Source organism: Sinohyriopsis cumingii, chromosome 6 (assembly GCF_028554795.1).
Source record: "Sinohyriopsis cumingii isolate HCF-2022 chromosome 6, ASM2855479v2, whole genome shotgun sequence".
Taxonomy (NCBI): domain Eukaryota; kingdom Metazoa; phylum Mollusca; class Bivalvia; order Unionida; family Unionidae; genus Sinohyriopsis; species Sinohyriopsis cumingii.
The window spans coordinates 11,487,551-11,503,164 of NC_142966.1; the positions used below are offsets into that span (position 1 = coordinate 11,487,551).

The 15,614-nt window shown below is 38.2% G+C and overlaps 1 protein-coding gene across 2 annotated transcripts; it reads right to left on the reverse strand.

Annotated features, from left to right (window-relative positions):
• Positions 1–338: 338 nt before the first annotated feature.
• LOC149796370 (uncharacterized) lies at positions 339–12,818 on the reverse strand. 2 transcript variants are annotated; one of them, XM_089961047.1, is made up of 3 exons: positions 12,681–12,818; positions 8,351–8,574; positions 339–3,681 (listed from the first exon to the last, which is right to left on the reverse strand). In XM_089961047.1, the coding sequence occupies exon 3, from the start codon at positions 3,672–3,674 to the stop codon at positions 2,271–2,273; it is 1,404 nt and encodes a 467-aa protein (XP_089817173.1). In that variant the 5' UTR covers positions 3,675–3,681; positions 8,351–8,574; positions 12,681–12,818; the 3' UTR covers positions 339–2,270. The 2 variants fall into 2 exon arrangements, with proteins under 2 accessions (XP_089817173.1, XP_089817172.1); XM_089961046.1 differs by lacking the exon at positions 8,351–8,574.
• Between the last annotated feature and the right edge of the window lie 2,796 nt (positions 12,819–15,614).

Sequence of the window (15,614 nt, forward strand, 5' to 3'; positions counted from 1 at the left end):
CAGGACAGCTGTCTAAATTGCAGTAATCCAAAACTTTCGAACTGTTGATAACGAGGACAGGGTTGTCGACAAAGATGATAGGTCCGTCGCCAACGATGCAGTGAAAACAGCGCCATATCACATTATGCAGGGGAGACAACATTAATTTCGAAGTTTTGCTGACAAAAAGCTCAAGTTGGTCTTTCATCATCATGTTTTTGAAATATCGTTTAAGTGCATTTAGTCTGTCACCAGGTCCGTGATATAAGGTCATTAGCCATAACGGATTGCTTTACATAAACTACTGAATGTGTATATGGTCTTACACTAAACAATAGATAAGAGCGAAAACCAAGAAGTTTTGCAAAATTCAACAGGAATTTATTTCTCTAGAATACAGAATTGAAAATAAAGAAAAATTAAAGTAATGTGAATTAAATCCCAAACAGTCCAACACGTTCTATCACCAGTTCTAACGAATAATGTTCTAATTTAATTCCGGTGGTGTTCGAAATAATGCCCAACACTGACTGTGTTGTTCAACTTGTAGTGTAATCGAAGGTGGATATATGTCAAAAGTCTTTATATGAGTCACAATAAAACAATCCAAAATGTCATTGTCTAAATTCACTATAATTCCAAATTAATGTTTCTATCCAATACTATTACTAATGAGTACTTTGTATTTCCAGTGAATAATAATTTGAATAAATAATTCCACCCAAAGAAATAATGAACATAATACAAATGAACCAGCTTCTAATGTTATTGCAGGAATGAATAATTTCTCAAGTATATAAAATGCTAAGACACAAAAATAGAACCTGGACGAAAGTCAAAAATTTATTTTAGGTCATTTTAAAATATCAACAAGATGCAATCTGTTACTAACATTATAATAAAGGACATGGGAATCATCAGGTGTATATATATATATATATATATATATATATATATATATATATATATATATATATATATATATATATATATATATATATATATATATATATATATACATATAACGGGTGACGAGGTAGAGATAATTAATACCCTTTTTGCCCAAGGTTAATATTAAATATCACAGTTTTGTGAAGTTCAACAAATAGTTTAGTCAACACAAAATTAGCATGATTATTACATGATGCAGTTATCATTTTTAGTTCATTCATATATCTGTCCTATAAAACGTTCGAAAAGTCATAAATAAGCAAAAAACTTTCAGACGTTTTGTAATAAACATAAATAAATATTTGTTAATGCGTAGTTTACTCAACAAAATACCATTCTTGTATTGATTATAGAATTCCCACTTAGGTCATGTGAAGATATTATTCCCTTTGTCTTGCCCACTGCTGCTTCCAAAACATACCCCAAATCCTCGTCTTCATTGAAACAAGGTTAAGAACTACTTCGTTGTTCGAAAAGATGCTTTTTTTCTTCAGTTCATTTACTTACATTTAAGAACAATGATAGAATTTGTTGACCTCCATCTGATATCATAACTGTATTTTACAGAAAGAGAGGTTGTGGCAACCAATTGCCGAGCGAGTCGATTTCAAGAGGTTCTCGCAACCAATTGCCAAGCGAGTCGATTTCAAGAGGTTCTCACAACCAAGTGCAGGTCGTGTAGATTTCATGAGGTTCAGGCAACTTAGTGCGCAACAGGTCGATCTCTAGTGGTTCTGGCAATTAATTGGGAAACAAGTAGATTAAAGGCACTCTAAGCTTCATAAGAAAAATCTCCAAGAAAGAATCGCAAAAGATTACATGCAATGGACACAGTAATCTATTGTAAACTTGAAGTGTTATCGGTAAGCTGTGTAAAAATTGCTATAAACGAATAAACACCCGCAGACTGTTTGATGATAATCTAAGGTTTTAGTTTTCCCCATTATGAATGTATTTACTGCAAGTGAACAACACGTATTGATTTTGTCTTAATTCATGTTGTTTGATCTGACCACAAAAACATGCTTCAATGATTCGTGTACCCCAGGACAAGAGACACTCATCACCGGACTATTAATTCCACCAACATAGATATAAAATATGTAGCCTATTCTTTTCAACAGTAATAGTATTTGTTACTTTATCTCAGAACGTGGCTATACTATAAGTGACCAGAGCAAGACAGCGACGTAACATGACATAGGTCTGGGCGTCGACCGTCCTTTTGTGACCATAAGTGTAAACTGTGTAAGTACTCAAGACAACATGTCCTAGACATTTACGGTAATAAAGGTATTAATTTAAAACATTAGTGAATATTAACAACAATGAAGCATCTGTCAAACAGGACACCATTTGTATCCTAGACAGTCAGATACTGTTTGTATCATGGTTGTCCTTCTTTCTTCAATCTGCTCTTCGTCCTGATGGTGACGCATCAAGCCAACCAAATAATATTCACCGTTGGGTCTCTGAGCTATCACCTGGTCTTCTGGAGTGGATTCTTCTGTGTCTATCAAAACATTACTTCCCATGATTTCGAACTTCCGCCACGCAGTACCCCGGAGCCGCGCTAGTGTCTCCACTGTGGTTATCGTTAGTGTGCCATGGTAAACAAAATAAGTCAAATGTTTGCATCTCTCAACCAAGTCAATCAAATACCTATCGACTTCATTGGAATCACAAAGACACACAAATTTAGTCAATGTACGGTGGAACTTGTCAGCAATATTTATCAGCAGTTGTGCACCACATCGGGAATATTTTGCGAAATGCAGCGCCTCTAGTGGCATCTCAGGTTTAAGAATATTGCCGAGCTCAACAACTGGAACTCTTGAAAAAACTGTACACTGGACTCTTAGATCAGGAGAACTGGCTACAAGTCTGGACCAGCTTTTGTATGAGATCTCTGGAATCTGATAATTCGGACTGTGAGCAAGATCCACATAGTTAACATAAATCTGTAGCAACTTCAGCTTGGCTCTATCACGGGACGCAAGTTCTTCGATGATTTCTCCACTCAACATTGGAGACCTCAGCGCAAAATGGTCCAGTTTTCGAAAGTGTTTAATAACCGTCAATACAAATTCCGGCGTGAAAAGAATAGGTTCTCTTTCTGACCACTCAGTTTCCTTTGCCCAGAACATTGTAAGGCACTCCAGATCTTGAAGTCTAGGATTTTTCATCAATGCAAGAAATACATTTTGATTCTCGTCTCTCTGTATAGTAGGGTACATGGGCCAGGACCGGATATGGATCCTCTTCATACGAAACGCGTTTTCGACAAAGGACATTAAGGCTTTGAGGTCTTGCTCTTCAGGCCTATAACCCTGGTTGTGGAAAGCAGATGTGAGTTGTCCGACTAGTAAGGTCAACGATTCCAGCCGACATTGCTTGCCTAACTCCTTCAGAATACCCACCCACTCTTCAGGAAACCTGTTTAGATGCCCCTGAATCTCGATGGAAAGATTCTGAATGTATCTTCCAAACTGCTTGGCCAAATGAAGATATTTATTCTGCACACAGACACTTGCCTCTCTTGAGTAATTATCTGAACTCCCAGCCATTTGTATAACAAGTGTATGCCACAGGGACGGATGGTTAAACACATTATAGAGGGCTCCGCACGTGACGGACAGCGAGTAGCGATCTTCTAGACACAGATAACTCATAATTTTCACCCACGTCACATTTGGTAGGCTGCTAAAATCGTAAATATCTCCTGATGAATTGATGGATTCCATTGTTTTCCTGAAAAAATTACAAGGATAGAACCATGATTTAGCGCTTGTGAGTACAACTTCATGCCATTAACCAGACCCCCTAACGAACCCCTCCACCCCCCCCCCCCAAAAAAATAACTCAAGCAAATAAACACTAGTGGCCCTTATGGTTCAACTACTTTGACCTCTGGTGTAATATCCAAGCACTTGTACCACGTAAAGGGACTAAAAGGTTCTTTCAAAATAGGAAACAACGTGTGCCCACACATGCATCGACTTCGCCTCCCCCATCCACTAAATGTTCGGACCAACTACATGCCTTAAGCTTCCACTGCTTGCGAGTCACGACCGAAACAAAGTTACGTCACTTCCAATAAGCATGTCGGAAGTGGAATGAAACAGAGTAATCATGACATCAATGCAAAAGTAGGCAAACATTTGAACCAAATAAAAGGTTCTAGCCTACGGTTTGTGGAGTTGGATGAAGTTGGGGGTTCGTCGCCTGCCAGAGCATTTTAAGCTCGTAGTAGACTCTTCTTAGAGTACTCTTTCTATGACAGAGACAGGTGAAGTACTCCACTCATACATGCAAAATAACAACTGTATTTAAAGTGAAACTTTGGGAAAAGGGATACCATATTGATGTCAAAAACGCACATGAGTAGTAATAGGGGATATCCTAGCGACAATGGAAATCCCAGTCAAAAAGGTCGTGGGACACTCAGGTGACAGGAGGGACTTAACATTGGGAAATTTAATATGGATGAAACTATAGAGCAACAAAAAAGATCGGACAGTATAGCGACAAGCGTGGGACTGTATAGACATAAGTGAAATTTAACATGGGGAATATTGGGTCTGTATAGCGACAATGGGACTTACCATTAATACAGGGACATAGACATATGTAACACATACAACATATATAGTTTCATGAACATCGGTCAATGACACAAACACTTATGCAACCGACTACAAATATTTTAAAGCAAGAAAGCAAATCTTTTCGAGGCATATGAGTGGCCCTGAAAAATAAAAACTTTGGTTTTCTTCTTGTAATATATTTTATTCCTCCACCATCTTCCTATTTTCTCCCATACACTCATTGTCTTCGTCTTTTTTCCATTGTTATCCTCGTCCCGTTTCTCTTTCTACTGCTCTTTCTACTGCTCTTTCTTCCTCTTCTCATTTTCTACTTCCTTTTCTATTTTTTCATTCCATTCTTTCGTCCTTTTTTTGACCTCTTCATCCTCATTCTCCCTGCACATTTCCTTAAACTTACTCAAGTTGTTGATTTCCATCTTCACTCGATGGCGGCTTTAAGAGTAACGATCTTCATCCAGTCTTGTTAGCATTTCCTTTATCATTCCCTTATTGTCTAGAACGTCTTGTAACTTCTTCATTTTGTCAAGGCGGTTTGAAACTTGATTTATTCAATATTGAACGGCGCGAATGATGAATATTCTACAAACTTAAGCTAACTCATACAAACCCCAAATCTACTATCAATAGATGGGAAGATTAAAAGAAAAACTAAAAGTATTATCTACACAACGTTCGCATACTCATACAAACCCCAAAATATACTATCAAAAAACCCAATATCTACTACCCACACACTGGCAAAAGAAATGAAAAAACTATTGTATACTATCAACAAACCACAATATCTACTATCCACACAAACGTACACGAACGCACAAAAACACACGCTCTACTAGCAACACAGAAGGGAAGGGGAAAAACCCAAAAAATCTACTATCACACAAACATACGCTAATCCATACACACACAATATCTACCATCCACCCAAACGTGTGCTCACTCATACACACACACACACACACACACACATATTAGGAAAAGAGTGAGTACTTACAATCACACTACTTTACACTCATACAAATTTTGTTTTCTTCCTTGAACATGGCCCGGATTTTCCTGGGCAGTCAAGATGTTTGGCCTGGCCCCTAAAAGAACTTCTACTCCTTTAATTGGGGAGGTTGTTCTGCGTGACTCGGTCGGCTGCGTAGGTTTATTTCTTGTTTAGTCATTAATGGCGGGCTGCTCACTGACTGGGTCGGCATATGTTATACCCACTGTCGTTGCTGCTCTTTTGGATCTCTTCGACTCCTGGGCCTTTTCCTTACTTCAATTTGTTTGTCCCATATTAAGAGCAATGTTTTCTACTTTCCTGTGCTCGTAAACTCCAAGGCTACTAAAATATCATGGCCTCATAGTGTACTCAACGCTTGGGCGTGATTTATTGCCGTCGCTAGTTCCATTGCTGTTTGCATTACTGCTTGCTGCTATGTTCGCCGCTGACTATTGTCAGACTTGAGACTACCCCGCTTTATAAGGATCAAGCGGGAACGCGATAGAAAACATCTCTGCAATGTTTAGAGTCGGACTACTATGATAGTTGATTTGAGGGTGAGGATAGAAAGAAGTCAAAGAGCATGTATCATCATAAAAACTGAAAACAAATCACAGACACATTTTTTAAAACACAACATTATCAACCAAATAACAACCAACAATTAACAATAAAAGAAACAATTTTTGATCAGGTTGACAACGTTGTGAAGAAAAGCCAGCCTTCCACTGATGGAAATCATTGGGTCATTGATGTACACTACGTTTCCTTGCTAAAGACAAAAGGTAACCATAATGGTCACAAAACCATCAGTCTAGTTTGTGATCGTTTCTAGAGGATTGATGATCAAAATAAGCCACTAAATGTTCTAAAGAATATCCTAGACTGCGCTGATGAAGAAAATACACAACAATATTGTCAACAGACCATGGAATATGTGCCATTTAATTTCACATTATTGAATCGTGGCCTCTGGGCATTTCTTCTCATAAAGTCGATGATGTCTTGCAAAGGTGGCAATCTATATGAATCAAAATACCCCACACAACCTTCTTTAGGAAAGTGGACGGCCACCCAGTGGGTTCCTGGGAGATGACTGTCGTCCGTGCCGATGACATAAGCTTGATGGTCTTGAGGTTTGCGATGATGCAGTTAATCTTTACCACACACCACAGGGTTCCGAGAAGCAATGTAAGAACTGTAATCCAAAAGATAATAAAGTTCCCAGGTATCCATTTTTGTGGGGGTTTTTTGTGTGTTTGTTGTGTTATTATTATTGTTGTTTCACGGGTAATGATAAATCATCAATTCAATCCGAACGTTTTGTTTAAAAATGTCTGACAAGGAACCGTTTCTTCGTTTCGTCTCCGCACTCTGAGCCAAGACAACATCGATTTAATGATCTCTAGAGCCATCAGTGGAGGAGAGGAATGGTCACTCAAGTCTTTATACCACTGGTGCAACACGGCTTTTTCCGAGATGAGACTCCAAGCTTCGTCCTGATATTCATCCCATTTTCTTCTTCACTCAGCATCTGGCATTTTGTCATGTTGAATTTGACTGGGATGCTTCGTTTTGACATCCATAGCAATATCGCCCTTGCCACAGTACTGAAACTACTCTTCTAAAAGTAGTTAATGACATTCTCTCTGCTTTGGATAGTGGCAAGATTACAGTCTTCACCCTCCTTGATTTGTCTGCAGCATTTGACACAATAGACCATGATATATTACTTCACCGTTGGCATTCATGATACAGACTTACTGTGGATCAAGTCTCACTTGGCCAACAGGACACAAATTGCGTCTGCAAATGTAATACACTCCAGCCCAGTTAATCTATGTTGTGGTGTTCCACAGGGGTCTGTTCTTGGACCAGTTCTCTTCATTCTATAGACTCGGCCGCTCTCAAGTGTCATAGATCATAATCCAGTGTCTCACCAATTGTACGCTTACGACACCCAAATATACAAATCTAGCAACCCAACTAAGTTGATGCTACCATGCACGGTGTAGAGAGGTGCATTTCTGATGTGAAATCGTGGATGGCATGTAACAAGCTGCAGATAAATGATGATAAAACTGAGGCAATTCTGATCACAACACAAAGACTTTCTCATTCACATTCTTTACCTCAAACAATAAATATCAGCAGCACCAACATTAATTTCACACAGTCAGTACGAAACCTAGGTGTTACTCTGGACAGTAATCTCACACTGCACCAACATGTCATGAATATATGCAAGGCTGCATATCTTGAGCTGAGGCGCACCAGTTCCATTCGTAAATATCTCTCAGATGATGCCACTAAAACACTTGTGTGTTCATTAGTACTTTCAAGACTGGACTATTGTAACTCATTTATGTCTGGTTCATCTCAATATCTACTCCAGAAACTTCAGAATGTTCAAAACACAGCTGCTCGGATCATACTTTGAATACCACGATCAGAGTACACCTCCCGGCTGCTCTGTACCCTACACTGGCTATCCATTTGATCCAGAATCAAACACAAAATTTGTTCTCTGTGCTACGTTTCAATGATAGACTCCAGTGCAACATACCTATCCGACCTCATCCATGTGTACACACCAGCAAGATACTTACGCTCCTCTTCTGACAATCGGGAACTCATTATTCCCACTATGAAAATGAAGTCATATGGACAACGTTCTTTTGTATACCAGGGCCCAGCAACGTGTAATGAATTTCCCACTGCACTTAGACACAAAGACACAGTGATTCCATTAAAGAGTGCTCTTAAAGCTCACTTGTTTCGACTGCAAGAACAAACTTAACGACCTAATAATGTTTCGTACCTTAAATATATGGGGCCCCGAGTGGCCGAGTGGTCTAAAGCGCTCACCGTTCCGGATCACTGCCATCTCACCTCTATCTGCGTGGGTTCGGGTCTAAGGCTCGGCTGGCGTGAGTACGTGGGAAAGCCAGCCAGTAGCTTCCCGTGGGTCGGTGGTTCTTCCTGGGTTTTCCAGGGTTCTTCCTCCACCAGTTATACTGGCCGCCATTTGTAGCCTATATTGTGCTGAAAAATAACATTGAACCCTAGATCAACAACAACAACAACCTTAAATGTGTTCAGCATGTTCTTTATGTTTTCTAATCTCATGGTGTTTGTATTTGTAATCATATCATTATATATGTTTTTATGTTATAGGTGTTGTCTAATGTTGTAAAGCCCTAAAGCTTCTAAAGATTAGGCGCTATACAAAGTCCTCATTATTATTATTATTATTATTATTATTATTATTATTATTATTATTATTATTATTTCCATTGTCGCTAGGGTATCCCCTAATACTACTCACATGTTCAATGTTACCATAGGACATATACATGGTATGTTTAATCACCTTTGATGATCTAAGACGCGGTACTCGGATAGGAAGGGTAGGAAGCAGCAGAGGACCAATGATACCAAATGTTGGCCGATTTTAAGCCTTCTTTTGTCATTTAGACACCCGGCTCCCTCCCTACCTCCGCGGACCATGGCATGTCCCGAGAATATGCTTATCTCCAGATGAATAAGGCTTACAACTACTCGAAGAGGGACATTTGCTAGCCCTTGTGCGTCAGTCTCTATGGCAGTCCATCCCCTGGATAATGCACTTAGTCTGTTGTTGTTTTTGTTGTTGTTCTAGGGTTTAACGCCATTTTCAGCACAAGATAGGATATACATGGCGGTCAGTATAAGTGGTGGAGGAAGAACCCTCGAAAACCCAGGGATTAACCACCGACCCACGAGAAGCTACTTGCAGGCTTTCTCAGATACCTAAGCTAGCCGAGCCTTGGACTCAAATCCATGCAGACAGAGGTGAGATGGCAGTGATCCGGCTCCCCCACATAGTCAAACTTCCGCTTTTAATTAATTTAAGTGCCACAATCTGATATGTTATAAGGCTACGCGCTAAGTTATAATACGCATGACACATAAACACACATGTATCGAATATAATCCTCTCTGGTGTACGAATGGTAAATGGCGCCCAGGGCGACGATGACAGCCTAAAGGGGTTTTGGCACACCAAGACCTCTGGTGGCTAGCGCAACCACCCCGTCAGCTACCGCCACCCCAATAGTACGCCAATGTCTGAAAATATTGTCTTTAAAACTAAATTTTCAAAATGTTAATAGACATAAAAACGATTGATTCTTTATTTGGTTTACGGCTATTACCGTTGTAGAGAAACATATACACTGTCTATGTCATGGCGATCTTTTAAAAAGATTTTGACACGATAGTCGGTAGAATACATAGACATAGACATAAACGAAATGTTTTTATATGGAAACGAAAACAGGTTTCAGAAGACGTCAATTGAAATTAATGGGAAAAAATGGATCATTTCAGCATTTCAACAATGTCGCAAGACAAAAAGCAGGTTTCATTGTAACTTTCTTTGACAATGTACTGCGCACATTTCCCCAATGACGGCAGGCGTTTGCGTGTCCTTGTCGGGCTGTTTATACAAATTATCTCGACTTTTCCCCCGAGGTTTCATACTGTTCTGTTTATACAAATTATCTCGACTTTTCCCCAGAGGTTTCATACTGTTTATACAAATTATCTCGACTTTTCCCCAGAGGTTTCATACTGTTCTGTTTATACAAATTATCTCGACTTTTCCCCAGAGGTTTCATGCTGTTTATACAAATTATCTCGACTTTTTCCCCAAAGGTTTCATACTGTTTATACAAATTATCTCGACTTTTTCCCCAGAGGTTTCATACAGTTTATACAAATTATCTCGACTTTTTCCCCAGAGGTTTCATACTGTTTATACAAATTATCTCGACTTTTTCCCCCAGAGGTTTCATACTGTTGGTGAATAAATAACTCCAGATCTAGTAAATGCGTGTGCGTTAAGTCTTCAAAGTGTATTAAAATATCTAACAAATTAAGATTCCCGATGGTCACAGCAATCAGTCTTCAAAGTGTATTAAAATATCTAACAAATTAAGATTCCCGATGGTCACGACATTCAGATCTACTTTTAAAACTTCGCAACCTATCGTTTTTTTCTCCGCGAGAAGTACCTAGGATATAAAAAACAATGCACAAAGCTTAGTCATTCATTAATTTATCATTTCAAACACTATCATCTTCTCTGCATTTCAAAGAGATCGGGAGTTTTCAGTGTAAGCAATGAACCGACTCACTCTCCTTTTTCAGTCCTGTGGTGAGTCAAGTAGGACTAAGCATACATATAAAGCAAAACCTCGATGGTCTCCATCCAATCCATACATTGGCTAGGTTTAGATATTTCTCAGACAAATTGAACAAAATAAATGTTTCTATCAGTTTTACTTCTTACATAAATAAGTTTAAAAGGATGTAACTCTTAAAGTTAAGAATTATTATGGAACTTATTGAAATCTATAAACACAAACATTCCTGTTGTCGGAACAATTATTCTCGTCCAAGCATATATAGTGCCCGCTATCGTCAAGACGCTCAAGCAGGGGACTGAAGGGGCACGTTTGCCTGAAACAAAAAGCCCTTTTTAGGGCTACTAAAATTGCCTGTAAATATTTTATAGGGACCAATTTTGGCTGGGTGTCCCTCCTAGATTAACTAATCTTACAATCCGATTTGACCTGTTTTGGTACCGCCGTTTAAATTCTCACTTAATTTTTACCATGCGTGACTTAAACTGTGATAAGTTGTTAGACTTCACCGATTGGTTTTTAAATTTCACACTATGTACACGAAATTCAAACTTGTTCGTAAAAATTTATTCAAAATTGATAACTCTTTAATTTTATTAATAGCAGAGGTGGCTTACACATTATTGGTATAATTATTGTCCATTAGTAAAACTGGACTTAATTTGGAATAAGTATGGGCTAGCGTTTCAGGAAGTACACAACATCCATGGCTGGTTTGCCGAGTGCCTTTTCCTCCTTCAACATGCTCGGACAACGTACACGTGGCAATATGTGGAACGATTTTTACCTTCCACACGACCAAGTGTCCTAATGTGACGTCATCGCTGCCGACCAGTCGCAGCGGGCGTTACATACTGCTTGGGTTGACACCTGGGGCAGTGCAATCGAACTTGACTAACATGAGTGCTTGTTTCAATTCCCACTCATGTAAGAGCCTTACACTTAGGTTGTTAGGGACTAAATAGTCCTACAACCTAACGGCTAAATTAAATAGTACTCTTTGAGTACATAAATGCCTGGGGGAGGTTGCTCCAATTCCCTCCCTCAGGAGTAATTAATAAGCACATTGTGCGCATTAAACAGTGGTACATGTTCTACATGAACGCACACCACTATAATCCAATATATTGATTGATCAAGACGCTCGTTTGGTTTGAAATGCAAACAGCAGTGGTGTTTAGCTACTCACTGGCGACACTCGGCTGAGAAATAATAAAATATCGAATGAATGAATTTTTATAACTTTAATATCAGCGAGACCATTTATACTTAAAATCTGTATGTATCACAAGTGGAATTGGCAAATACTATAGCAAGAAAGCAATTGAGTCGTAAAAAGTCAGTCCTAAACGCATACACACACCGATAGGGCCGTCGCACGTTTGCAATAGATGAAACGACGCCTCCAGCTATTGGGAAAAAGAGCTCAAACTGTTTAGGATTTGTAAATGTATTAACAGTGATGCCAATAACAGCAATAACGAGACATAAACAAAATAACGGATTTTCCTGTCGGTCTATACTTCTCGTTTTATTTAGCGGAAACATCTTTATTTAATATAGCAATAAGTCGACCTTGGTAAAAAAGAAAGAAAAAATAGTAAAATATACATCTCAGCTCCGCCAAATCACAAAAAATAAAATAAAATGGTCTCTACCTTAAAGTTTACTACCATGCTATGGTACTGTTCAATACCTATCAATTCCAACAAAATCGTCAAAACTTTGAGCCTGCGTAATTGACGAAAAGTACAACAATGTATGGTCCCTACAGTGAGTCATATACCTAACAAGTTTTATTAGATGTTTGTGAATAACCATGACTTAGGGAGAATCTATTCACTTCGACAACAAACCAGATTATACGGAACATAATTTGAGAGATAGGGTTATGTTAGAAAAATACAACCCTAAATGGTCCCCACCGTGATCCATAATATCATTAGATACTAGACGGCTTACCTTCGATATTCTCTCGTATGCTGCACCGTAACTTGGGAACAATGTATTATCTTTCACTACAAACAGGAGTACTATTCTACGTGTCTGGTTGTTATGTATCGTGAGTGCGTCGAGATACTCTCCATTCAAAGCACTATACATGACGCATTTCCAAATTTAGATCTATTAATAGCGATCTCGGGAGAAACTTGTATTTTGTTTAACCTACAACTTTATGGATCAGAAGGTAATAGCTGATTCGGCCAAAATTTCGCACTGATTCGGATTATATGAGATAATAAATTTTGTCCGGGATATAAATGTGACATTTAAATTTGTTTTTAAAGATGATAATATATTTTCATTATTTCCCAGGTACGTTGAACAGTTCAAATCTGCATTTTAAACAGCGAAACCCCTATATATATATATATATATATATATATATATATATATATATATATATATATATATATATATATATATATAACATGATATATTATATGGATGTAGACAATTGAGGTTTTACTGTTAAATGTATCATAAAACGAAATAACGTAAGCAAGTTTATTTTGCATCAGGAATTTAGTAGTGAAATGTTTTGCTTTTTTAAGTGACTCACTCAAATGTGTGCAGACTTTAAATAGCTTATTTTATTGAGCAATAATACATCAACGAACACTGACAAAGAAAGAACAAATATGAAACAGGGTTCATGTAGTAAGATATTTTGTCACGAAAGCGGTGGTGTTCTCTGTTGAAAGATGAACCATATTTTAAAACTCTTTGTTTAAAGAACACCATTTTATTTGTTTTCTGTGAATTCATATTGAATCATTTAAATGTATGCAAATTAACGAAAAACAAGCGAAAACATGGTCCATTAATTGACATTATATGGTCCGAGTCAGCCAGCAATCGATCAGACGGGAGTATATTCAATCCATTACAGTTGTGTTTCCCTTTTAAATACTTAATCAGCTCAGTCTGGACTCACAGTCTGCACAACAGTCTTCTGTCATATCTACAGATACGCTGATAGACTACTTCTTTCATATCTACAAATACGATGATTGACTACTTCTGTCACGTCTACCAATACTCTGATAGACTACTTCTGTCACGTCTACCAATACGCTGATAGACTACTTCTGTCACGTCTACAAATACGCTGATAGACTACTTCTGTCACGTCTACAAATACGCTGATAGACTACTTCTGTCACGTCTACAAATACGCTGATAGACTACTTCTGTCACATCTACAAATACGCTGATAGACTACTTCTGTCACGTCTACAAATACGCTGATAGACTACTTCTTTCACATCTACAAATACGCTGATAGACTACTTCTGTCACATCTACAAATACGCTGATAGAATACTTCTGTCACGTCTACAAATACGCTGATAGACTGCTTCTGTCACATCTACAAATACGCTGATAGACTACTTCTGTCACGTCTACAAATACGCTGATAGACTACTTCTTTCACATCTACAAATACGCTGATAGACTACTTCTGTCAAGTCTACAAATACGCTGATAGAATACTTCTGTCACGTCTACAAATACGCTGATAGACTGCTTCTGTCACATCTACAAATACTCTGATAGACTACTTCTGTCACGTCTACAAATACGCTGATAGACTACTTCTGTCACGTCTACAAATACGCTGATAGACTACTTCTGTCACGTCTACAAATACGCTGATAGACTACTTCTGTCACATCTACAAATACGCTGATAGACTACTTCTGTCACATCTACAAATACGCTGATAGACTACTTCTGTCAATAAATACGCTGATAGACTACTTCGGTCACGTCTACAAATACGCTGATAGAATACTTCTGTCATATCTACAAATACGCTGATAGACTACTTCTGTCATATCTACAAATACGCTGATAGACTACTTCTGTCACGTCTACAAATACGCTGATAGACTACTTCTTTCACATCTACAAATACGCTGATAGGCTACTTCTGTCACATCTACAAATAAGCTGATAGACTACTTCTGTCACATCTACAAATACGCTGATAGACTACTTCTGTCACGTATCCATACGCTGATAGACTACTTCTTTCACATCTACAAATACGCTGATAGACTACTTCTGTCACGTCTACAAATACACCAATAGAATACTTCTATCATATCTACAAATACGCTGATAGAATACTTCTATCATATCTACAAGTACGCTGATAGACTACTTCTGTCATATCTACTAATACGCTGATAGGCTATTTCCTTCATATCTACAAATACGATGATTGACTAATTCTGTCACGTCTACAAATACGCTGATAGACTACTTCTGTCACGTCTACAAATACGCCGATAGACTACTTCTGTCACGTCTACAAATACGCTGATAGACTACTTCTGTCACGTCTACAAATACGCTGATAGGCTACTTCTGTCACGACTACAAATACGCTGATAGAATACTTCTGTCATATATACAAATACGCCGATAGACTACTTCTGTCATATCTACAAATACGCTGATAGACTACTTCTGTCACGTCTACAAATACGCTGATAGACTACTTATTTCACATCTACAAATACGCTGATAGACTACTTCTGTCACATCTACAAATACGCTGATAGACTACTTCTGTCAATAAATACGCTGATAGACTACTTCGGTCACGTATACAAATACGCTGATAGACTACTTCTGTCACGTCTACAAATACGCTGATAGGCTACTTCTGTCACGACTACAAATACGCTGATAGAATACTTCTGTCATATATACAAATACGCTGATAGACTACTTCTGTCATATCTACAAATACGCTGATAGACTACTTCTGTCACGTCTACAAATACGCTGATAGACTACTTCTTTCACATCTACAAATACGCTGATAGACTACTTCTGTCACATCTACAAATACGCTGATTTAGACTACTTCTGTCAATCAAC